Raw genomic sequence first — 25,140 nt, forward strand, 5'->3', positions numbered from 1 at the left:
TTTAGGGCTAGTCTTATAGCCTGATCAGTCCCAAGAAGGGTGTTTTTTCTGTACTGTTTGCAACACATAACAAAATTGCTTATGAAGTTCAGGTAGCCTGTTTTCAGTCCTCAGAGTCCTTTCCCCCCTTTTTTTTTTTTTTTTATTGGTTGCTTATGTTTCTTCAAAGGGTAATTTTCAAAATTAAAATCATATATATTTCACCTTTATAAAAGTGATAAAGATTCACAGAATATTTGGAAAAAACAAAAGTAAAAGCAGGGGCTACAATCCTTCCACCAAATTCTCAGTTATCACTAGTGCAATTCATTCTGGTTTTTTTGGTGTTTTTTTTTAAATATACAGAGGGCTATTTTTTTTTTTTTTAATTCAGGAAAAAATGTAAGGCCAGGCACAATAGCTCACACCTGTAATCCCAACACTTTGGGAGGCTGAAGCAGGAGGATCGTTTATGCCCAGGAGTTTGAGACTGGCCTGGGCAATATAGTGAGACCTTGTCTCTACAAAAAATTAGCCAAGCATGATGGCATACACCTGTAGTCCCAGCTCCTTGGGAGGCTGAGGTGCAAGAAGAGCTTGAGCCTGGGAAGCAGAGGTTGAAGTGAGCCGATATCACGTCACTGAACTCCAGCCTGGGCAACAGAGTAAGACCCTGTTTCAAAAAAAGGAAAAATGGGGCCGGGCACGGTGGCTCATGTCTGTAATCCCAGCACTTTCGGAGGCCAAGGCACGTGAATCGTCTGAGGTCAGGAGTTTAAGACCAGCCTAGCCAACATTGCGAAACCCCATCTCTACTAAAAATACAAAAAAATTAGCTGGGCATGGTGGCGCGTGACTGTAATCCCAGCTACTTGGGAGGCTGAGGCAAGAGAATCGCTTGAATTTGAGAGGCAGAGATCACAGTGAGCTGAGATCACACCACTGCACTCCAGCCTTGGTGACATAGCAGGACTCCATCTCAAAATAAATAAATAAATAAATGTAGTTTTAAAATGTAAGTTTACATTTTTTTTTTAATATATATTTTGAGACAAGGTCTTGCTCTGTCATCCAGGCTGGAGTGCAGTGGCACAGTCATAGCTCACTGCAGCCTCAAACTCCCTGGGCACAAACAGTCCTCTGCCTCAGCCTCCTAAAGTGTTAGGATTACAGGCATGAGCCACCATGCCTGGACAATTTGTGTTCTAAATTTGCACTTGACTAAAGTTCTTACCGTATACTAATGTAAACGCTTCATAAATATAATTTTCTTTTCTTTTTTGAGACGAAATTCCACTCTTGTTGCCCAGGCTGGAGTGTAGTGGCACCATCTTGGCTCACTTCAATCTCCGCCTCCCAGGTTCAAGTGATTCTCCTGCCTCAGCCTCCTGAGTAGCTGGGATTACAGGCATGTGCCACCATGCCTGGCTAATTTTTGTATTTTTAGTAGGGACAGGGTTTCTCCATGTTGGTCAGGCTGGTCTTGAACTCCTGACTTCAGGTGATCCGCCCACCTCGGCCTCCTAAAGTGCTGGGATTACAGGCATGAGCCACCGTGCCCGGCCATAAACATTTTCAATGGCTCAGCTTTAAACATCTGCCCAGCAGGGCCGCACGTGGTGGCTCACGCCTGTAATCCCAGCACTTTGGGAGGCCGAGGCGGACAGATCACGAGGTCAGGAGATTGAGACCATCCTAGCTAATATGGTGAAACCCCATCTCTACTAAAAATACAAAAAATTAGCCTGGAGTGGTGTTGGGCACCTGTAGTCCCAGCTACTCAGGAGGCTGAGGCAGGAGAATGGCATGAACCCGGGAGGCAGAGCTTGCAGTGAGCGGAGATCGTGCCACTGCACTCCAGCCTGGGTGACAGAGTGAGACTCCATCTTTAAAAAAAAAAAAAAAAAATCTCCCCAGCGGATATAGCTCAGTTTACAAAGGATCTTTGAGTCCATAAGTATGTTGCTCTTTGCTGTATGCAGGAATTTAATGTCCTCACTAGATGCTAGACTGTGTGCAAAGCAATATTTAGAAAATGCCGTGATGACGACTATTTGTTCTATTTTTGATATACATTATTATGAGTAGATAGATGACTGTACTCCAGAAAATAACCCTGATTTGGGTGGGACAATGTAAGCTGGTTTGCCATTTCATGAAATTATGCTTGACGTAGCTACTGCCATTAGAAACACTTACCAAGCTGTTAGAAGCCAACTGAGTCATCCAAGGCCAGGGATGCATCAATCTCATTGATTTGTCATGGAAATACCTGGATTTGGGTTTTGAGGCCGTGGTCAATCATCAGGAAATACTGACTACGAACGTAGGTAGATGGTGTTTGTGTAGTGGCTTGCCACTGCATACTCATTCCAGGGCTGAGGTCTGGAGATCAGCTTTGCAAGTCTAAAATCGGGATTGATGCTGGGTGCGGTGGCATGTGTCTCTAGACCCAGCTACTTGGAAGGCTGAGGTGGGAGGATCACTTGAGGCCAGGAGGTTGACGCTGCAGTGCACTTTGGTCCAGCCTGTGAATAGTCACTGCACTGCAGCCTGGAACTCTAAATAAATAAGGATAAAATCAGGATTGGGCCGGGCGCGGTGGCTCAAGCCTGTAATCCCAGCACTTTGGGAGGCCGAGACGGGTGGATCACGAGGTCAGGAGATCGAGACCATCCTGGCTAACACGGTGAAACCCCGTCTCTACTAAAAAATACAAAAAACTAGCCGGGCGAGGTGGTGGGCGCCTGTAGTCCCAGCTACTCGGGAGGCGGGGGCAGGAGAATGGCATAAACCCGGGAGGCGGAGCTTGCAGTGAGCTGAGATCCGGCCACTGCACTCCCGCCTGGGCGACAGAGCAAGACTCTGTCTCAAAAAAAAAAATCAGGATTGATCAGGTTCAGAGAAGAAAATACAGATTCACATGAGACCTAGTCAAAATTATAATATATTAATTTATAATGAGAACTATCACTGCCCAAGATACTCAAGGTGACTGCTCGGCACATGCTCCCTTGCATAGGAGGCCGGAACCAGTGGTTTTTCTGTACTGGGGGCATAAAACAGGGCAAATGGAATCATGCAAGTGATATGTGAATCATATTGTCATTGGGGTGGGACAGTTTTGTCTCTAGGGATATAACTGCCTACGGGGGGTCCCATTCTCCTAGCAGCCTGTTGGGGCCCTGCCCCTCTATTTTGGTTGGCTGCAGAATGGAGCAGATCCTTCCTCTCTGGTGTCTTGTATGGCCTTTGTAGCCATTTACCTGCTGTTCAGAAGCTGTTTGGAGATTTTTTTTTTTTTTTTGAGACAGAGTTTCGCTCTTGTTGCCCAGGCTGGAGTGCAGTGGCACGCTCTCGGCTCACTGCAACCTCCGCTTCCCAGGTTCAAGCGATTCTCCTGTCTCAGCCTCCCAAGTAGCTGGGATTACAGGCGCCCACCACCACTCCTGGCTAATTTTTTGTATTTTTAGTAGAGATGGGGTTTCACCATGTTGGCCAGGCTGGTCTTGAACTCCCGACCTCAGGTGATCCACCCCCATCGGCCTCCCAAAGTGCTAGGATTACAGGCATTAGCCACCATGCCTAGTCTGTTCTGAGATTTAATAAGGTTTCCTTCACAGGCAGGCATGCCTGGATTGAATTTCCAAGCCTAGTTCTGGCTTTCACCAGAGAGACATCCTATTCCCTCTGGGGCCTTGTTCAGATAACTGATCCTATCCATCACGTGTGGACTTGAAGGGTTTAACTTCCAGAGGGCAGCCTGATTTCCAACTTCCAGGGATGTCACCCTGTAGACCCACAGGTACTCACTACAGAGCTGATGATTTTAAGTCAGAATTTCAAAGAGGATGTGAGGCACTGATGACAGGCAGATGGATTTGCAACTGGTGCCAGGAATAACCTGTACAGCCCTCGTGGCCCCCACCAATGAAGGTTCTGCAAGCTCTTGGAAGTCTTGGTTTTTCGTTTGTTTGTTTGTTTGTTTGTTTTGAGACAGAGTCTCAATCTGTCACCCAGGCTGGAGTGCAGAGGCATGATCTCAGCTCACTACAACCTCTGGGTTCAACCAATTCTCCTACCTCAGCCTCCTGAGTAGCTGGAATTACAGGTGCATGCTGCCACACCCAACTAATTTCTGTACTTTTAGTAGAGATGGGGTTTCACCATGTTGGCCAAGCTGGTCTTGAACGCCTGACCTTAAGTGATCCACCCGCCTCGGCCTCCCAAAGTGCTGGGATTACAGGTGTGAGCCACCACACCCGGCCAGAAGTCTTGTTTTTAACCAGAACAGTTGCTATGCCATAGCTCTTGGACTTGAGGCCGCTGAGCCTGAATTACATACACAGTAGATAACCTGAGACCAACCCTCAGTTGTAAATATGCTCATAAAAATGACAAGGCATAGTATTGCCCTGAGCAGATTTTATATGTATCGACTGGATCACTGTGTGATAATACTTATCTAAAAACGCCTTCATCATTCCAGCAGCTAGTTCAACTCCTCGCAGAAGGTGGGGTGCTCCCAAGCAAACACTCGTAATTATCAACTAGCAAAGCTGACATCTAGTATTCTGAGAAAATTCCTCCCTGCTCACATGAGGACTATCACATGGGTCATGTAGGCCCCCTTCCTCGGGATTTCACAAAGGGACCTAGTATCTGTTCCATGCACAGTCACAGTCACACCTGCCAGATTTGAATCTCCTGCGCAGGTACAGTGGCAGTTACAACTGGAGCTTGTACGGAGCTCTCCAGTTTACCAAACGCATTCACACCCACCATCTCTTTTGATCCTTGCAACAGTCGCCCTGTTTGCATTGTGATTATGGTTATCTTTATCATGATTCCCACTTCGCAGCTGAGAACTGAAAGGCAGAAAGGATGCATGGTTTGGGCAGAGTTATGCAGGTAGCAGAAGGTAGCACCCAGGTCTCTGGAGTTAAAGCCTGTGCTGCTGCAGCATGCTGAAATTAGCCCCAGGGAGGGCTCAGTGTTGCAAAGAGGCTTGGCTGTGAATTTCCAAATGCCGTGTGAAGTTGGACACCAGCGTCTGTTCTCCCTCCCATTCATTACCCTGCAGGCTCTTTGCTTCTAAAGCTCTGCTACTCTGGGATAAAGACCAATTACAAAACAGGTCTCTTTATACTCAGTGAGAGGCGGGTGAGTGTGCCAGCGTGAACTTGACATGAAGGGAAAGGCTGGGCTGGGCTGCGCATTCCTTCCTGTCTCCTTCAAGGAGGGGGATGCAATTGGCCTGCAAGTCGCTTTTCATGATCTTCTTCTTGTACATTTCTCTCTCTCTCTCTCTCATTGGGCATTTATTCTGAGCAAAGGATTTCCAGAAAGACATTTGGTGAGGCGTGGGAGATAGAGTAGCAAGCAATGCAGGCAGGATCCTTGCCTTCACAAAGTTTATGAGGAGACAGAACAAATAAATAAAAAAAATTAATAAATCACATGATTAGGACAGTGCTATGAAGGTTCAGCATGGATATTATGCTGGGCCCTGGTTTGGGCAAGGGGAGGGAGCCATAGCAGGAGGGCCTCTTGGAGTGACATTTAGCTAAGACCTGGAGGATGAGTAGGCTTTAGGGCAGCAAACAACCAAGGCTCCTACATTTCCAGAAATCCAGGACCAAGAGCAGCAGTCACTTGCAACTTGGAAGGTGGGCTGGGGCTAACCCGTGTGGAAGCCTTGTTTGCATACCAGGCTTACAGTTTCTCCTTAAACTGTGTTTATGTGTGTGTGCGATTGGGGTTGGGAGCAGTGCTGTTAAAGTGCCTCACTCTGGCCAGGCGTGGTGGCTCACGCCTGTAATCCCAGCACTTTGGGAGACCGAGGCAGGCTGATCACCTGAGGTCAGGAGTTCGAGACAAGCCTGGCCAACATGGTGAAAAAACATCTCTACTAAAAATACAAAAATTAGCCGGGTGTGGTGGCAGGCACCTGTAACCCCAGCTACTTGGGAGGCTGAGGCAGGAGAATTGGTTGAACCTGGGAGGCAGAGGCTGCAGTGAGCTGAGATTGTGCTGTAACACTCCAGCCTGGGCAACAAGAGCGAAACTCCATCTCAAAAAAAAAAAAAAAAAGTGCCTCACTTCGGGGCTATGCTGCTACAGGCCAAGAAGGAAGAAAAGAATGTTCAGCAGTAGAGGCCCTGGAGCAGAAGAGTTTGGCTTCTTCAAAGAACTGACAGAAGGCCAAGGTTACCCAACCAGGGGTGCAAGGAGGAGAGTGCTGGCAGACAGGGCTGAGAGGCTGGTGGTGGAGGCGGTTCTCACTGGGACTGGAATTATCCTCACTCAAATTAGGGGGCAGGGAGTGCACAGGACACTGACCCGATTCAATATATTATTATTACTTTTTTAAGATCACTGGCTATTGTATGGATGATGGATTAGAACAGGGCAAGAGGAAATGAGGAGACCTGCTGGGAAGCTGCTGTTATGATCCAGGCAAGAGGGGCTGGTGCATTAGGCTGGGGTGGAGGCAGTGCTGGACGGGGAGATAAGAAGTGGCTGTTGGCTGGGTGGGTGGCTCACGCCTGTAATCCCAACATTTTAGGAGTCCGAGGCAGGCCGATATCTTGAGCCCAGGAGTTGGAGACCAGCTTGGGCAATATGGCAAAACCCCTTCTCTACAAATCATACAAAAATTAGCTGGGCATGACGGCACCCACCTGTATTCCCAGCTACTGGGGTGGCTGAGGTGGGAGGATCACCTGAATCCAGGAAGGTTGAGGCTGCAGTGAGCTGTGATCCTGCCACTGCACTCCAGCTGTTGAGCGACAGAGACACTGCCTCAAAAAAATTAAAAATTTAAAAAAGCCGGGTGCGGTGGTGCATGCCTGTAATCCCAGCACTTTGGGAGCCCGAGGCAGGCGGATCATGAGGTCAAGGGATCAAGACTATCCTGGCCAACATGGTAAAACCCTGTCTCTACTAAAAAATACAAAAATTAGCCAGGTGTGTTGGTGGGCACCTGTGATCCCAGCTACTCGGAAGGCTGAGGCAGGAGAGTCGCTTGAACCCGGAGGCAGAGGTTACAGTGAGCCGAGATCGTGCCACTGCACTGCAGCCTGGGCAATAGAGTGAGACTCCGCCTCAAAAAAAAAAGAAAAAGAAGCCTCTGACCAGCGAGGTGCAGTGGCTCACGCCTGTAATCCCAGCACTTTGGGAGGGTGAGGCAGGGGGATCACTTGAGGTCAGGAATTCGAGACTAGCCTGACCAAAATGGTGAAACCGTGTCTCTACTAAAAATACAAAAATTAGCAGGGAGTGGTGGTGCCTGCCTGTAATCGCATCTACTTGGGAGGCTGAGGCAGGAGAATAGCTTGAGCCCGGGAGGCAGGGTTGCAATGAGCCGAGATCATGCCACTTCACTCCAGCCTGGGTGACAGAGCGAGACTCCATCTCAAATAAAAAAAAAAGTGTACTTGCATGTTGGGGTCTACAGATGGTTGGAGTCATCTGCCCTTTCTTTTCCTCAATAAACCACATTACCCAGGGAGGGACACTCAGAATTGCCTCAGTGAAGCAACCCACCCAGTGTAGGAGGAACTCACTGGGATTCTGTGAACTAGAGGGCCTGTGAGACCTGGAAAACACGGTGGCAGCTGTCTGGAATGGAGGCCAACAGTAACTCAACTGGGCTGTGGCAGAAGAGGGAAGGCATTGGGCTGTGTCTGATCAGAGTCTGCAATTTTTCCATCAGTCCTAAACTGGCGTTTGCCTTCTCTGTTCACATCTTTGGGATTTGCTGCCTCTGTCAGTCCCCTAAGCCTGGCACCTCTAGGGGGAGAGTGTGCCTCTTCTAGGGGTAGAGTGCATTCCTCTTCAAATGCAAATCAGGTCTCTTTGCCCACCTGCACTCATAACCAGGCCCTGCATTGACCAGTGCAGCTCCCCCATCCCTGCACCCTTAATATGCCCTCTTCTTTTCTCTCCCCCAGACATTACGTGCCAGCCATAATTTCATAAAGATAATGTCATGAACTTTTTCATGGTACTTAGAAGTGCTGCTCTCTCCCCACCTCTCTTTTCCCTGATAACCTTTATCCCCCTGCATTAGTCAGGGTTATGCTAGATGCTGTAACAAACCTCAGAAGTTCAGCATTTAACACAATAGAGCTGTTTTCAAATTCTCAAAACAGGGCCAGGTGCAGTGACTCACACCTTTAATCCCAGGGCTTTCAGAGGCTGAGGAGGAAGAATTGCACTTTGGGAGGCTGAGAAGGGAGTATGGCTGGACCCTAGGAGTTGGAGACCATCCTGGTCAACATAGTGAGACTTCATTTCTACAAAAAAATTTAAAAAATTAGCCAGGTGTGGTGGCACGCATTTGTTGTCCTAGCTACTTGGGAGGCTGAGGTGGAAGGACTGCTTGAACCCAAGAGGTTGAGGCCGCTGTGAGTTGTGATTGTATCACTGCACTTCAGCCTGGGCAGCACAGTGAGATCCTGTCTGTAAAAATAAATAAATAGGCTGGGTGTGGTGGTTCATGCCTGTAATTCTAGCACTTTGGGGAGCTGAGGCGGGTGGATTGCTTGAGCCTGGAAGTTCAAGACCAGCCTGGACAACACGGCAAAACCCCATCTCTATAGAAAATCTACAAATTAGCTGGGTGTTGTGGTGTGTACCTGTAGTCCCAGCTTCTCAGGACGCTGAGGTGGGAGGATCACTTGAGCTTGGGAGGCGGCGGTTGCAGTGAGCCAAGATCATGCCACTGGACTCCAGATGGGGACAGAGTGAGACCCTGTCTTAAAAAAAATTATAATAATAAAATTCTCGGAACAATCTATATAGCTATTGCGGTGGTGCAGTGCTAGTGGCATTGTGGAGTTGCTATCTCCAACACTAACATGAAGAAGGTTTGTTCTTCCTTTTTCTTGAGACAGGGACTCTCACTCTGTCACCCAGGCTTGAGTACAGTGATATGATCATGGCTTAATAGATCCTCAACCTCTAGGGCTCAAGCAATCCTCCTGCCTCAGCTTCCCGAGTAGCTAGGACCATAAGCACATCCCACCTTGTCTGACTGTTTCTTTTTTTGTAGAGACAGGATTTTGCCATGTTGTCCAGGCTGGTCTTGAACTTCTGGGCTCAAGGGATCCTCCCACCTCAGCCTTCCAAAGCTCTGGGATTACAGGCGTGAGCCACCATGCTCGGCCAGATGTGACTGTTTTACATCAGCAAATAGATTGCAGTTCCAACTACAAAGCAAGAAAGAAGTTGATCAAATACTGCATAAAGTATATAATTATTTTTATTGAGGCAAAATTAACGTAACATAAAATTTTGCCATTTTATTCTTTTATTTATGTATTTTTTCAGAGTCCGTTGGTGGGGGGTGGTCTCTCTTTGTTACTCAGGCTGGTCTTGAACTCCTGGGCTCAAGCCAGGCTTCTTCCTCAGCCTCCCAAGTAGCTGAGACTATAAGCTTGCAGCCCAGTGCCCTGCTTTAAATTAGCGATTTCAAGGCTGGGCATGGCAGCATGCGCCTATAGTTCCAGCTACTTTGGAGGCCGAGGCAGGAGAGTCATTTGAACTCAGGACGTGGAGGTTGCAGTGAGCCGAGATCATGCCACTCCACTCCAACCTGGGCAACAGAGCAAGACTCCATCTCAGAAAAAAAAAAAAAAATTAGAGATCTCAAAGGGTGGCCATTTTAGTGGCATTTAGTATACCTGCAATGCTATGCAACCATCACTTCTAACAAGTTTCAAAATTTTTCCATTACCCCAAAGGAATATCCCTTGCCTGTTAGCAGTCACCCCCTACCTCAATCACCCCCCAGCTCTAATCAACTATCAGTCTGCTTTTAACTCTATAGATTTACTTATTCTGGATATTTCATGTAATTGGTACCATACAATATGAAGGTTTTGGTTTGTTTGTTTGTTTTGAGATGGAGTCTCGCACTGTTGCCTGGGCTGGAGTGCAATGGTGTGATCTCAGCTCACTGCAACCTCCACCTCCCGAGTTCAAGCCATTCTCCTGCCTCAGCCTCCCAAGTAGCTGGGATTATAGGTGCCTGCCACCACACCCGGCTAATTTTTTGTATTTTCAGTAGAGATGGGTTTTCACTATGTTGACCAGGCTGGTCTCGAACTCCTGACTTCGTGATCCGCCCGCCTCAGCCTCCCAAAGTGTTGGGATTACAGGCATGAGTCTCCGCGCCCGCCTTATAAGTTGTGTCTGGCTTCACTCAGCATGTTTTAAATGTTCTTGCATGTATCAATAGTTCATTCCTTTTCATGGCTGAATAAAATTTTGTTGCATTGGCTGTGCATGGTGGCTCATGCCTGTAATCCCAGCACTTTGGGAGGCTGAGGTGGGTGGATCACTTGAGGTCAGGAGTTCAAGACAAGCCTGGCCAATATGGTGAAACCCCGTCTCTATTAAAAATACAAAAATTAGACAGGTGCAGTCATGGGTGCCTGTAATCCCAGCTACTTGGGAGGCTGAGACAGGAGAATTGCTTGAACCCGGGAGGCAGAGGTTGCAGTGAGCTGAGATCACATCACTGCACTCCAGCCTGAGCCACGAAGCAAGACTCCGTATCAAAAAAAAAAAAAATTGTTATATGGCTATACTACAATTGTTATCCATTCATCCATTGATAGACCAAACTTAGAATTTGCCCTTTTATTTTTTTTTTTTTTTTTTTTTTTTTTTTTTTTTGTTTTTTGAGACGGAGTCTCGCTCTGTCGCCCAGGCTGGAGTGCAGTGGCCGGATCTCAGCTCACTGCAAGCTCCGCCTCCGGGCAATTCTCCTGCCTCAGCCTCCCGAGTAGCTGGGACTACAGGCGCCGCCACCTCGCCCGGCTAATTTTTTTTTGTATTTTTAGTAGAGACGGGGTTTCACCGTGTTAGCCAGGATGGTCTCGATCTCCTGACCTCGTGATCCGCCCGTCTCGGCCTCCCAAAGTGCTGGGATTACAGGCTTGAGCCACCGCGCCCGGCCAGAATTTGCCCTTTTAAAAACTTGAACATCGGCCAGGAGTGGTGGCTCACGCCTGTAATCCTAGCACTTTGGGAGGCCGAGGCAGGCGGATCACCTGAGGTCAGGAGATTGAGAGCAGCTTGACCAACATGGAGAAACCCGCCTCTACTAAAATTACAAAAAAAATTAGCCGGGCATGGTGGCGCATGCCTGTAATCCCAGCTACTCGAGAGGCTAAGGCAGGAGAATCACTTGAACCTGGGAGGCAGAGTTTGCAGTGAGCTGAGATCACACCATTGCACTCCAACCTGGGCAACAAGAGAAAACTCCATCTCAAAAAACAAACAAAACTTCAACATCCCTAAGAGTATTTCTACTCCCTAGAACCTATGCCAACACCACCCTCAGGGTCCACATGATGAGTCTTTCCATACATACTATTCTCATGTAATATAACTATTTCATAAAGAAGGGACTGTCCCCTATTTTAGAGATGAGGAATCAGAGGCACAGAAGGATAAAGTGACCCCATCCAGGTGGTATTTCCAAGCCTAGTGTTCATCCCACTGTACCATAGCTATTGTCTCTGAGGGCAGGTGACTTGAAACAAGGTCTGTGTGGAAAGCAAACTTCTTGCAGAGAATTTCAATGCAATCTAAGTGAATGCAGAAAACTCTTGAATTCTGTTCTTCCCTGGGTGATTCTGAATGCTGTCCGAGAGTGTCTCTTTCCAGGCAGGGAGCCAATGTGCTGGGCACACAAGTTCTCATAGCTTCCCTTTTTGATACCCTCTCATTACTTTTAATTGCATCTGAGCCTTTCTAGCATCTTGTATTTTGCTTCCTAATCCAGGACATTTCTCTGTCTCCCACCGGTCCAGCACAGCACTTCCCTCTCTCAGAGCTCTCCAGAGAGGTGCCCCCAGAAAATGGAGCTGGTCTTGTGTAATGAATTCATCTCTGTAATGAATAGTATAATATCCAAGTCCCAGCATATTTACATCGCAATCTTCACACAAAAGCAACATTACAAAGGGAAGATTTTTTTTTTTTTTTTTTTTTTTTTAAAGAATGCCATCTCAAAGCTCCATTTCCTATAGTACCAAGAACACTATTGGAATTACCCTGACAGGAAGACAAAAACAACTTCCAGGGATGCTGGGTGAGAGACAATAGCTAAACCAGACCTATTAATGTTTAAAGTCAATGGAGCATAAAACTGCTTTTCTCTACTTACAGCCAGGCATCATCTTACAGAAAGGAGGAAAAAATTACCATTTTAACTCTACTAAAATCCAAAAGCCCTCCCCTAATTTTCATTCCTCTTGAAATTCTCCAGTAAGTACCATCGGAATGAAAATGAGAATCAGTCTCTCCGGGGGGAATGGCTCAGTCCTCATCAGTAAAGTGTGTGAACAGTCCTCCAGAGATGGAGGTGGGAGGCTGCCCACTGGGAAAGTCTCCATCACTCAAACCTGCAGAACTAGTTGTGGGAACTCGCCGTGGGGCTTGGGAGCCTCTGGACTGACTTCAGTAAAGCCCTACACAATCCCAGGTCAGGGTACACCTGAGGCAGCATTTAAGAAACCTGGCAAGTGCAGGGAAGTAATACCTTCAAGGTACGTTTCACCTAGTGGGCTGCATGGCGGGGATCTTCAACATTAATATGTTAGATGCTCCCCAGGGGCACTCGCTGGAATTGAGCCAGGCCTCTGTTAGTAAACCGCTGGACCTAATCCTACATTTGTGTAATGCCTGACAAAACCCGTTCCCATTATCTCATTTGATCCTGAAAACAATCCTCAGAGGGAGGCCGGGCAGGGATTATTTTTCCCATTTACAAGTGAAAACACTTGTAAACTGATTTGCCTGGAGTCCCACACCCAGGATGTGGCAGGAATGAGACTTGGATCTAGGTCTTTGTACAACCTGTTCTGGGTTCTTTTGACTTCACACAACAAACTGATCAAAACATTCCCAGCCCCACCCACTCCTCACAACTACCAGCTCAACCAGCAACTGGAAACTCACCAGACAGCTTGTGTTTATGCTACCCTCACACCTCTTTCCTAGTGAAGAAATACACCTTTGGCTGGCAAGCTCTCCAGGAAAAAATTAATTTCATGTCATCTCCTTGAACCAAAGACCAAAATTAATCCCAGATGGATTTGAAAAAAAAAAAAAAATCAAGGCATTTGAAAAATCTAAATAAAACAGAATGGAATATTTAATAACTTTCTGGCAGCAAGGAGACTCCAAATTTAGCATCGTGTTAGAAATTTCAAAGGAATTTTAAAATTTGCCTACATGAAAATTTGGTTTTACTGGGGGAAAAAATGACTGTACAGAGCCAACAAAAGCCTGGAGACGTATTTGCAGCAAAATATGAAAGAAAAGGGTTAACATTTGGTATGTAAAGGAGTCATGCAAATACATAAGAAAAGCTCCCTAGGAAAATCTTATTAGGAAATAGACAATTCATAAGAAAGGAAGTACAGTTTGTTAACAAACATTTAGAAAACTACTCTTACCTAACTGAAATCAAAGATATGCAAACTGAAGGGAGAAAATTTCCCTATATAATCTGCAAAAAAAAAAAAAAAAAAAAATTCAATGATAATACTCAAATACTAGTGAAGGTGTAATGATGTATGCTCAAACATTAATGATGGTAGAGTACATTTACCTAACTCTTGGTAAGAGATTTCCGGAGCATTTATCAGTAAACCTTAAAATACCCAACTCCTGGGACTTAAAATTCCACTCCTGGGAATATGCTCTAAGGAAAGAATCATCAATAAAGTGTTACGCACAAAAATGTTAGTCACGCACTTAACGATGATGGTGAAATTAGGCAAATGTTAAAAGCACAGGCACTTGATGGAAACTTATGTAATCATTAAAATGTTTTCAAAGTGCATGCAACAACATGAAAAACGTTTATGATGTAAGGCAAAGTGGAAAAGTGTAAAACATTGTATGTGTGTATTTGTATAGTACACTTTCATAGAACAAAGGCTAAAAAGGAAAAAAAATTTAAATGTGAACCATGTTTGAGTGCTATGAGAGATTTTTTCCATCCCCTATATTTTTTTTCTTTTTTTTGAGACGGAGTCTCGCTCTGTTACCCAGGCTGGAGTGCAGTGGTGTGATCTTGGCTCAAACCTCCGTCTCCCAGGTTCAAACCATTCTCCTGCCTCAGCCACCCAAGTAGCTGGAATTACAGGCGCCTACCACCACGCCCGGCTAATTTTTGTATTTTTAGCAGAGACGCGGTTTCACCATGTTGGCCAGACTGGTCTCGAACTCCTGACCTCAGGTGATCCGCCCACCTGGGCCTCCCAAAGTGTTGGGATTACTGGCATGAGCCACCCACCGCTCCTGGCCAATCCTCTATATTCTATTTGAACCTTAAAAAAAAAAAAAAAAGACAAAATGAATTCTTTAGCAGAGCGGCAGTGAGTCCTATTCTCATGATAGGCCCAGGGGCTTGAAGACTGAGGGAGGGAAAGCTTCTGGGACCTCACCTCAGAGAGACTCTGCTCTGCTTCAAAGCGTCCCCGCTTAGGCCAGGCGCGACGCCTCACGCCAGTAACCCCACTTTCGCAGGCCGAGGAGCGAGGACTCCTTGAGCCCAAGAGTTCGAGTCCAGCCCGGGCAATAATAGTGAGACCCCCGTCTCTACAAAAAAAAAGTTATTTATTAATTAATTATTTATTTATTTTGAGACGGAGTCTTGCTCTGTCGCCCAGGCTGGAGTGCAGTGGCCGGATCTCAGCTCACTGCAAGCTCCGCCTCCCGGGTTTACGCCATTCTCCTGCCTCAGCCTCCCGAGTAGCTGGGACTACAGGTGCCCGCCACCTCGCCCGGCTAATTTTTTTGTATTTTTTAGTGGAGACGGGGTTTCACTGGGTTAACCAGGATGGTCTCGATCTCCTGACCTCGTGATCCGCCCGTCTCGGCCTCCCAAAGTGCTGGGATTACAGGCTTAAGCCACCGCGCCCGGTCAAAAAAACTTCTTTTAATTAGCCAGGCGAGGTGGCCGCGCCTGTGGTCCCAGCTGCTCGGGAGGCTTGAAGTGGGAGGATCGCTTAAGCCAGAGTTCGAGGCTGCAGTAAGCCGTGTTCGAGCCACTATACTTCAGCCTGGGCGGCAGAGATCCTTTCTAAATAACAAATAAGTAAATAAGTAAGGTGCAGCCTCTTCATTCCCAATTCCCTCCGTCTTTCCCCGCTCCGCCTTCTGGAAGCCGGACGCCCGGCGGCCCACCCCTCCCCCACGCCAGGGGCCGGGAACTGCGGGTGCGCGGGGCGGGAGCCGGGCGGGCCTAGGCGCGGCCGACACGTGGGGAGGGAGGCTGCGGCCCAGGAGGCGGGCCCGGAGTGGGTGTGGGTGTGTCCCTGCGTGGGAGAAACCAACCCCTGCCTCCTCCGAAGCGCCAAGTTCCTACACCGCTTGTCGGGCCCGGGCGGTCGGAAATCAGTCCCCACGCCCCGGACCCCCTCCTGGAGGGACAACGAACACAGACGCGAGACGGCTCCGGCTGATGCCCGAGCCGCCCCGCGCCTCCGCGCCTGCTAGCGCGTCACCCCCGCCCCGGCGCGGTGGTAGGGCCCGGCGTGACGTCACCCATTGTTTACAAATCAACCGGAGCCGGCAGGATTCTGGCTCCCGCGGCGGCAGTCGCGCGGCTGGAGTGCCTGGCGGGCTCCGGCTTCCGCGTCCGCCCCTGCCCCGACTTCGCCCGCAGCCCCGCGCCCGCGGGCAACCAAGTCCCCAGCGACGCCCGCACAGCTCCGGGTGTCAGGACGGGGGGCCATGCCGTGCCGGAGGGAGGAGGAAGAGGAAGCCGGCGAGGAGGCGGAGGGGGAGGAAGAAGAGGAGGACAGCTTCCTCCTGCTGCAGCAGTCGGTGACGCTGGGGAGCTCGGGCGAGGTGGACCGGCTGGTGGCCCAGATCGGCGAGACGCTGCAACTGGACGCGGCGCAGGACAGCCCGGCCTCGCCGTGCGCGCCCCCGGGGGCGCCGCTGCGGGCCCCGGGGTCCCTGGCTGCGGCGGTGCCGGCGGACAAGACCCGGCCCCCGGCGGTACCGCTGCTGCTGCCGCCTGCGTCGGCTGAAACGGTGGACCCGGCGCCCCCTGGGGCCCTGCGCTGCGCCCTGGGGGACCGCGGCCGCGTGCGGGGACGCGCCGCTCCCTACTGCGTGGCCGAGCTCGCCGCAGGCCCCAGCGCGCTGCCGGGGCCGTGCCGGCGAGGATGGCTCAGGGACGCGGTCACCTCCCGCCGCCTGCAGCAGCGACGATGGACCCAAGCCGGGGCACGCGCCGGCGACGACGACCCGCATCGGCTCCTGCAGCAGCTGGTGCTTTCGGGAAACCTCATCAAAGAAGCCGTGCGGAGGCTCCAACGAGCCGTCGCCGCGGTTGCAGCGACGGGCCCCGCAAGCGCCCCTGGGCCCGGGGGAGGCTGCAGCGGACCAGACCCCATTGCCCTGCAGCCCTCAGGCTCCTTGCTCTGACCCAAGCCTCCTGGAGGAGAAAGTGGAGGCCGCTGCGTAGACCCAACAGCGTCCAGTTCCTACTAACTATGAGCTGAAGCCGACGTCGCCAGCCTGGGAGCGACCACTTTGGCTGCGGGGAGGCGCGTGGGGAGAGATCTCAAGCCGCCAGAAGTTACCAGCTGCGGCGAGGCCGTCGGAGAAAACTTAAGCGTGGAGAAATGCGTGCGCCAGGGTGCGTCCGTGGGGCATGAGAATTTCCCGGGCCATCCAAGCCCAAGGACCTGGGATAAACTGGGAGAACTATGGCAGCTACTTGCATCGACTTGTACCTCACTTAGCCCTTGGGGGCGTCGTGAGCTTGGATTGTTTAAAGAGGGCTCGGGCAGGAATCGCGATGGCTTTATAACAATACTTGAAAACTAACGACACGCATACATTTTCTTGTTATTTTCCTGTGGAGGAACTTAGTGAAAGTGGTGCTACAATTGCTGTGCAAAGAAATTCCAGAGGGGAGAAGAATGTAAAAGTTTGGTGGTGGGTGGGTTGGCATTGCCCCTTTATCCCACCAATTCCGTGGCTGGTGAACGTGGGAGATGTGAACTCCAGTTAAGGGACTGGAGGGAGGTGAAGAATTTTGCAGGTGGGAGAGTTGGATTTGAATGTGGACTTGTAAATGACTTGACCTTGCCACCTGTGGTCAAGGTCACGGTTTGCTGTGGGCTTCCTGGGAGACCTTACTCACTCGGAGTCTTCTTTCTCTTGCTCCAAGAAGAGCCCTGTCGGTGCTTTACCACCACTTGGAGTCTCCCGAGGACACAAACAGGCAGAGAGGGATGTGTAGGGAGAGTTCCTTCCTGTTTTCTGTGCTTTCCTCGCCGGCTTCCAGGACTCCCGGTAGGCCACTCATGGCCATGCCAGGAACTTTCTCAGAAACAGTCATAAACAATCTCTTGAGTCTCTCTCCTGTCCTCCCAGCTGAGCTTTCTTATTCCACCCTTTCTGGTGTCTATAGGAATGCATGAGAGACCCTGGACGTTTTTCTGCTCTCTTCTGGCCGTCCATGGAGCGATGGGCCTCGGCCTTGGCGGTTCCTCACCCGCACTATTTATTTCCTCCTCCTGTGCCAGCCTTTCTTTTGTGTCTGAAACCGGTTTTAAAATGTGACTCTCCCAGAGGAGAAGCCGCTGGCTGTACCCTTGTGAAACTTGACGGCGCTTTTGTAAGGTGCCACCCCAAAACTTTAAGGTAGCTCAACCAGTTTTTAAAAGATTCAATGGCTTGTTCATCCTCCAGATGTAGCTATTGATGTACACTTCGCAACGGAGTGTCTGAAATTGTGGTGGTCCTGATTTATAGGATTTCATAATTAAAATGTCTACTGAATAAATTTGGCTTTTGTTTTGGAGCACGGTTTGGCATTTTGGTGGAAGGTGGGAGGGGGCAGAAAAGCATATAGGGATGTTCTTAATAACGAAGAGGGCACTTGGACTAAATAGGGGGACCTGGACAAATGGTTTGGGCCAATGCCGCTGGGCACAGAATCCTAGTGGAGCCACAGTACTTGAGTGCTTCTGAGTTTTTGTTCCACGAGATCCGAAAATTAAGTCCAGGTTTTTAGAAGCTGCAAGATGGGCTTCCACTCCCTTTGTGGAAAGACGAGTTATTCTAGAAATGCTTTCTGGGCTGGAGAGCCAAAAGGTGCTGTGGTGGAGGGAGGTGGATTTTCATCTGGACGTTTTTGTGCAAAATGGGGAGGGCACAGGCGAAGCCAGCCTGGTTTCCCCTTTGAGACTGACCTAGTCTTGAGCTATGGCCTTGGGAGAGAAAAACAGGGTTTTACAGCAGTGTGTTTGGTAGTTGTAAAATGGCTTAGTTTGAGCAGTCGGGGGTTAGATTTGACTGCAGTAGCCCTCCTTCTCTCCTCATTCTCTCTCTGCCCTGTCTTCCCAGACGTAGAGCCCTTGCTGAATCCCTTCCTAGTTCCTGCCTTGCCCTTTTCTCTTTTTAATTTAATTTTATTATTTTGAGATGGTGTCTTACTCTGTAACCCAGGTTGGAGTACAGTGGCAGAATCTTGGCTCACTGCAGCCTCAACCTCCTGGACTCGAACAGTCCTCCCACCTCAACCTCCTGAGTAGCTGGGACTACAGGCTCATACGACCATGCCAGGCTAATTTTTTATATTTTTAGTAGAGATGGGGTCTCACTGTCTTGCCCAGGCTGGTCTTGAACTCTTGAACTCAAGTGATCTGCCTGCCTCGGCCTCCCAAAGTGCTGGGATTAAAGGCGTGAGCCACCACACCTGGCCCCTGCCTTACCCCTTCCTTGCCCAGCTCTACTAACCAGCCCCCAGGGAACCTCTCCTGCTCAGCACACTCCTAACGCTGAGGCTGCAGAGGGAAGGCTGATGCTCAGTTGACTCAGCCCTTTCTGCTCACCCGCTGTGTCATGCTGGGCAAGTCAGACTCTTGAGTTTTTCCCTTGTGATTTGTAAAACAATAGTATTTAATAGGGGAATTGGAAGGGTTAAATGAGGACTTGAAGGGGATACTTCATTGCTCAAAAAGTGATAGCTGCTCATTCTTGGTACTACCACATGGCTTTATGTGCCATGAGGTAAGCACTATTTTTCCATCTTACACATAAGGACTACAGACAATGGGAAGAGACCTACAGGATCTTGAGTGTTTCTCTGCTTGCCTAGGTAGAGAGGGAGCTGATCCCTGTTATGGGCAGGCACCCTGGTTCCTCGTTGGCACCTTTTACAAGACTTTTTTTTTTTTTTTGAGATGGAGTCTCACTCTGTCGCCTGGCTGGAGTGCAGTGATGTGATCTGGACTCACTGCAACCTCCATCTCCTGGGTTCAAGCGATTCTCCTGCCTCAGCCTCCCAAGTAACTGGGACTACAGGTGCGTGCCACCACACGCAGCTAATTTTTGTATTTTTAGTAGAGATGGGGTTTTACCATGTTGGCCAGGATGGTCTCGATCTCCTGACCTCGTGATCCGCCCACCTTGACCTCCCAAAGTGCTGGCATTACAGGCATGAGACACCACACTCGGTTTTGTTTTTTTTTTTTTTGAGACATGGTCTTGCTCTGTCCCCAGGCTGGAGTGCAGTGGCATGATCTTGGTTCACTGCAGCCTCTACCTCCTGGGTTCAAGCAATTCTCCTGCCTCAGCCTCCCAAGTAACTGGGATTACAGGCACCCGCCACCACTCCTAGCTAACTTTTGTATTTTTAGCAGAGATGGGGTTTCACTGTGTTGCCCTGGCTGGTCTCAAACTGCTGACCTCAAGTGATCCACCCGCTTTGGCCTCCCAAAGTGCTGGGATGACAGGCATGAGCCACCGTGCCTGGCCCTACTTTGCTTTTTACAATGATGAGGCCGGGCACAGTGGCTCAAGCCTGTCATCCCAGCACTTTGGGAGGCCGAGACGGGCGGATCACAAGGTCAGGAGATCGAGACCATCCTGGCTAACCCGGTGAGACCCCCGTCTCTACTAAAAAAAAATACAAAAAACTAGCCGGGCGTGGTGGCGGGCGCCTGTAGTCCCAGCTACTCGGGAGGCTGAGGCAGGAGAATGACGTATACCCGGGAGGTGGAGCTTGCAGTGAGCTGAGATCCGGCCACTGCACTCCAGCCTGGGCGACAGAGCGAGACTAAAAAGAAAATACAGTGGTGAAAGGTAGGAATTATTGGTGGTAGAGCAGAATCAGAACTCAGGGCACTTAAGTTGGTCCTCTTGCCCCCTGTCTGAGCCTACACACAATGCTCTTCTCACACACCCCACCTCTTGCTACTGATCCAGCCATTTGCAGAGCCTGTGGAGAGCCTGGGCCTGGGGAAGTGTCTTTGTCTAGGAGGCAGTGGCCGTTTCCAAGGGGCTGCAGCTTGGGATAGCCCATTCCTAGTATTCTTAGCTCAGGAATGATTCTGGCTAGGATATCCCTAACCCCTTGTATTGGAAGGGCACAGAGTTGAGACAACTTCGTCTTCTGAAGGGGCCCGTGCCCATGTTTCCCTGATAACATTCTGCAAGTCTAGCCTAGAAGGACCAGAGCAATAGGGAAATAATAAGGAGAAATGGTGTGTGGGGGGGAGGGGGGTGGTTGGAGAGTTAGGAGTTTCACATGGGAAGTTACAAGGACAGAAGCCTGGTGCCTCATAAATGAGTAGGAGTTGGAGAGGGTTCAGGACTTAAGATAAAGATTTGGCAGTTAAGACTAAGGGGGTGGGATGGAGTGGGGCACAGAACGGGGCCTGGGAGATGGGCAGTAGTAACCCTAGCTAATGTGCAGTAGTGCCTGCCATGTGCCAGGCTGTGTGCTAAGCACCTTTTTTTCTTTCTTTCTTTTTTATTGACAGTCTCACTCTGTTGCCCAGGCTGGAGTGCAGTGGTGTGATCTCAGCTCACTACAACCTCTGCCTCCCAGGTTCAGGTGATTCTCCTGCCTCCAGCCTTCCAAGGAGCTGTAGCTACAGGCAGGCATCACCACACCTGACTAATTTTTTTTTTTTTTTTGTATTTTTTGGGCACAGACGGAGTTTTGCCATGTTGTCCAGGCTGGTCTCGAACTTTTGACCTCAAGTGATCCACCTGCCTCGGCCTCCTAAAGTGCTGGGATTATAGGCGTGAGCCACCACACCCAGCCTGTGGGTGCCCGGCCTGTGTTCTAAGCACTTTACAAAGACCCAACTCATCAAATCTCTGTGGAGGAAGAAGACTACACAAAAGGAACAGACAGAAAATAAAAGTAGAACCAAGAGAAGCCAAGGGAGACTAGGGTGAACAGTAGACGTGTGGAATGTATGTGGGTCCACATGTGCACATAACACAAACACAGCTGTATCTGTAATTGCTATGTATATCCTCTGTAGTCAGGCCACAGAGGTCTGGGGCATATGGAATCAGATCTTATTCAATGACTTTCACTGTCTTTTTTGAATCCTGAAGTTAATTCTCAAGTTCCCTTCATCAGCACCCTTAAGTAGCGTGTTTTGAACATCTGCACTGGATTCCTCCCCTCATTAGCCCAGCTGAAGAAAAGTACTATTTATGGTTCATCAGCGAAAGGGGTTTGTGACTTCAGTGTCTAGGAAAGATTTCCAGGAAAACCTATAGGAAAGCGGTTTTCACCAATCTTAGGCTATGGAATCTAATTTAGACAGTTACAGAAATGGGCAAAAGGCAGGGCAAAGGTAACAGGATGATAACCAGCTCTTGCTTTTTTTAACCCACCCAAATCAATAAGTCAAACAAACTGCCTGGGCAGCCTATCAAGTGGGGGTTGTGATTTTACCTGCTATGAGTCAGTTAACAGTTGATAAGGGGGAACACGTAAACTCTTTGCTATCACTTTTAGTTTTCATTCCATTATAGCGTCAGCTACAAATAATTCATTCACACAAAAACAACAGAAACATATCCAGCCATCCCAGGCATGAAGGATGCTTTCAGCAGCCAATCTGTCAGCTTCCAGCCACACTGTGGCAGGACAGTTAGTAACATAGGGAGCTGTTGTGTGGCATCCACAACCACAGTCCCTGTAAGCCCTGCCCTTCAAACCTGCCCTGGCGGAGGACCCCATACCGTCCCACTACTCCAGGAACTTAGACCTTTATAGTACCTTCCCTTTGATTTCACCCCTTTTTTTTTCTTGAGATGGTGTCTCGCTGTGTCACCCAGGCTGGAGTATAGTGGTGTGATCTCAGCTCAGTGCCACCTCTGCCTCCCGAGTTCAAGCGATTCTCATACCTCAGCCTCCTGAGTAGCTGGAACTACAGGCGTGTGCCACCATGCCCACCTAATTTTTGTATTTGCAGTAGAGACGGGATTTCACCATATTGGCCAGGTTGGTCTCAAACTCCTGACCTCAAGTGATCCACCCGCCTCGGTCTCCCAAAGTACTGGGATTACAGGAGTGAGTGAATCCTTCCCTTGGCCATTTTCCCTTTTTAGCTGTAGTCCCTCTTTTCCCATCTTCAGACTTGTGGGCACCACAACGCATCATCTACGTCCCAAGCACCCCACTCCTTTAGCCTCTGCCAGTCTGTTGAAACTGCCCCTTTGTTTGCTCTGCAAATATTTACTAAATACCAGTACCCTGGCGGCTGTTGCTAAATGCAGCTATGTTGCAGGCAGTGACCTAAGCATTTTTACTAGCATTAGCTCAATCCTCACAACAACCCTATGAGGGGGGGACTTTTTTTTTTTATCATCGGACTTTGCAACTGAAGGTAAGGTTAGAGAGGTGAAGTTACCTGCCCAAGGGCACAGGAAGGAGCTTTCAAGGAAGGAGCCAGGCAGTCTGGCTCCAGAGCCACGATTTTACAGCTACACAATACTGTAACTGAGGCCTACCAGTTTTCTTTTGGAAACGTCTGGTGTTTTCCTCTTCCTTATTGCCTGGGTGCCTGGGAGCTGTAGCAGCCATTCAGCCGATCTGGCTGACCATCAGTGTTTCCTTTCAGCTCCAGACCACTCCCCATGCCATGAGGCCTGACAATCTGCCTAAAACATCCTCTTCATCTTGCCACTCCTCTTCCATCACAAAATATATAATCTATTGGGGAAGAGAAGACATTCACATATGAGTCCCTGAGATAATTCTATAATGACAGTAAATAAAATGTGAGAGTGAGAATGAAATGAACTTAAAGGCCACTTCCTGGGAAGAAATTGCACAGTTTTCTTTTTCTTTCTTTTTTTTTTTTGGAGATGGAGTCTCACTCTGTCACCCAGGCTGGAGTGCAATGGCATGATCTCAGATCGCTGCAACCTCCGCCTCATGGGTTCAAGTGATTCTCCTGCCTCAGCCTTCCAAGTAGCTGTGACTACAGGCACATGCCACCATGCCTGGCTAATTTTTGTATTTTTAGTAGAGACGGGGTTTCACTATGTTGGCCAGGCTAGTCTCGAACTCTTGACCTCAGGTGATCCACCCGTCTCGGCCTCCCAAAGTGTTGGGATTACCAGACCCGGCCTATTATATGGTTTTCTCAGTGCAGATTATAGATAGGTGTGGACAGGACAGGCAAGTAGAACTTCAGCGTTTGAATTTTGGAAAAGGATTGGTTTTCTGATAGGAAATGGGGGAGTTAAGAGCTGTGGCCCCAGGCTGTCTTCACTGCCAACTGCCAACCCTATCCTTTGTGATATTCCTGCTGCCTCTATTCCACCAGTTCCAATCCTAAGCTGCTTTCCAGGCTTAGCTTGGCTCTACCCGTTTTTTCCCTCTCTCTTTTTAGACGCCCATGCTGGAGTGCGGTGGTGTTATCTTGGCTTAGTGTAACCTTCACCTCCTGAGTTCAAGCGATTCTCCTGCCTCAGCCTCCCAAGTAGCTGGGACTACAAGCATGCACCAGCATGCCCAGCTAATTTTTGTATTTTTAGTAGAGACAAGGTTTCACCATGTTGGCCAGGCTGGTTTCGAACTCCTGACCTCAAGTGATCTGCCTGCCTGGGCTTCCCAAATTGTTGAGATTACAGGCGTGAGCCACCGCGCCCGGCCGGCTCCACCCTTATTCTCTTTTTCTACACTTCCCTTAACACTGACCTATGCAACTGGGGTGCATGATCAGAAAACTGGTCTGACCTTCAGAAGAAACAGGTTTGTGCCTATTAAGAGATATTGAAAAAGTCAATAAGAGGCAGGGTTTTCTGCAGAAGACTCTTAAGTGGCCTTAATGCAACATCTCTCAGGAACAATGTTCTGTTTTGTTTATTATTTGCTCTTTGGTTCCCGTACTATTTGCTCTTTGATTTTAATTAATTTTCACACAACTCTTCAAGGTGCTCTACCCTTACCCACATTTTGCAAATGAGTTCATTGAGCTTACTGAGCCTGTTCCATATCACACAGCCGAGAGTGGAGGGCTGCCTGCAGAGCCCCTACTCTTACCTATTATATCTTTTGGGTAACACTGGGAGGGACAGGTCAATTGCTCTCCCTTCAGTTATGATGGAAAACCAGGAGGAAACTACTCGGAAGAGTTTTGCCCCTTTGCCTGCACCAGTTTTCACAGTGTTCAAGTGGAGTGCACCTCGGAGTGGAAACCTCTCTGAGCTTCCATCTCTAAATGAGGCGGTAGCACCAGACTGCTGAAGGCTGAGCTCTCCGGGGGCTGACGGTCTGTGATTACTGAGCATTGGTAGAAGTGGGGGCTAATTGAGTGAGTTAGTAATTTCGTTGCCAAGGTAACTCTTTCCTGATTGGAAGGAAGGGATCGCAGGTTTCAACACAGACTTTGCTAGATAGGAAAGTGGTGTCTGATCTTTGCTCCAGGTTTCTGCATCTAAGCTGGAAAAAAGAAAGAGCAGAAGAGGGTAAAAATTGAATCCAAATATTGTCAGATGTATGGCTAATTTAGATTGAAATCTTGGGGTGGCAGACTCTGGAGTTCTCTGTGAGGTGTGGCATTCTTTTCTCTAAACCCCTTATTTGCCAATGTATGTGTTCACTTTGTTTCATTTCATTTATACCTTTGTTCTCTTATCTCACCCAGGCCATTTTCTATTTTTTTTTTTTTAGACCGAGTCTCGCTCCGTCGCCCAGGCTGGAGTGCAGTGGCCGGATCTCAGCTCACTGCAAGCTCCGCCTCCCGGGTTTACGCCCATTCTCCTGCCTCAGCCTCCCAGGTAGCTGGGACTACAGGCACCCGCCACCTTGCCCGGCTAGTTTTCTTATATTTTTTAGTAGAGACGGGG

The 25,140-nt window shown here is 49.0% G+C and overlaps 1 protein-coding gene across 1 annotated transcript; it reads left to right on the plus strand.

Moving 5' to 3' along the window:
- The first annotated feature begins 15,407 nt into the window (after positions 1-15,407).
- Positions 15,408-17,833, plus strand: FRAT2 (FRAT regulator of WNT signaling pathway 2). Its single transcript, XM_033187089.1, is given in 2 exon segments — positions 15,408-16,335; positions 16,337-17,833. Coding segments are annotated over 2 exon segments (741 nt in total). The 5' UTR covers positions 15,408-15,744; the 3' UTR covers positions 16,487-17,833.
- The last annotated feature ends 7,307 nt before the right edge of the window (positions 17,834-25,140 follow it).

This window comes from Trachypithecus francoisi, unplaced genomic scaffold (genome assembly GCF_009764315.1).
Source record: "Trachypithecus francoisi isolate TF-2019V2 unplaced genomic scaffold, Tfra_2.0 Contig01579, whole genome shotgun sequence".
In the NCBI taxonomy this organism is placed as follows: Eukaryota; Metazoa; Chordata; class Mammalia; order Primates; family Cercopithecidae; genus Trachypithecus; species Trachypithecus francoisi.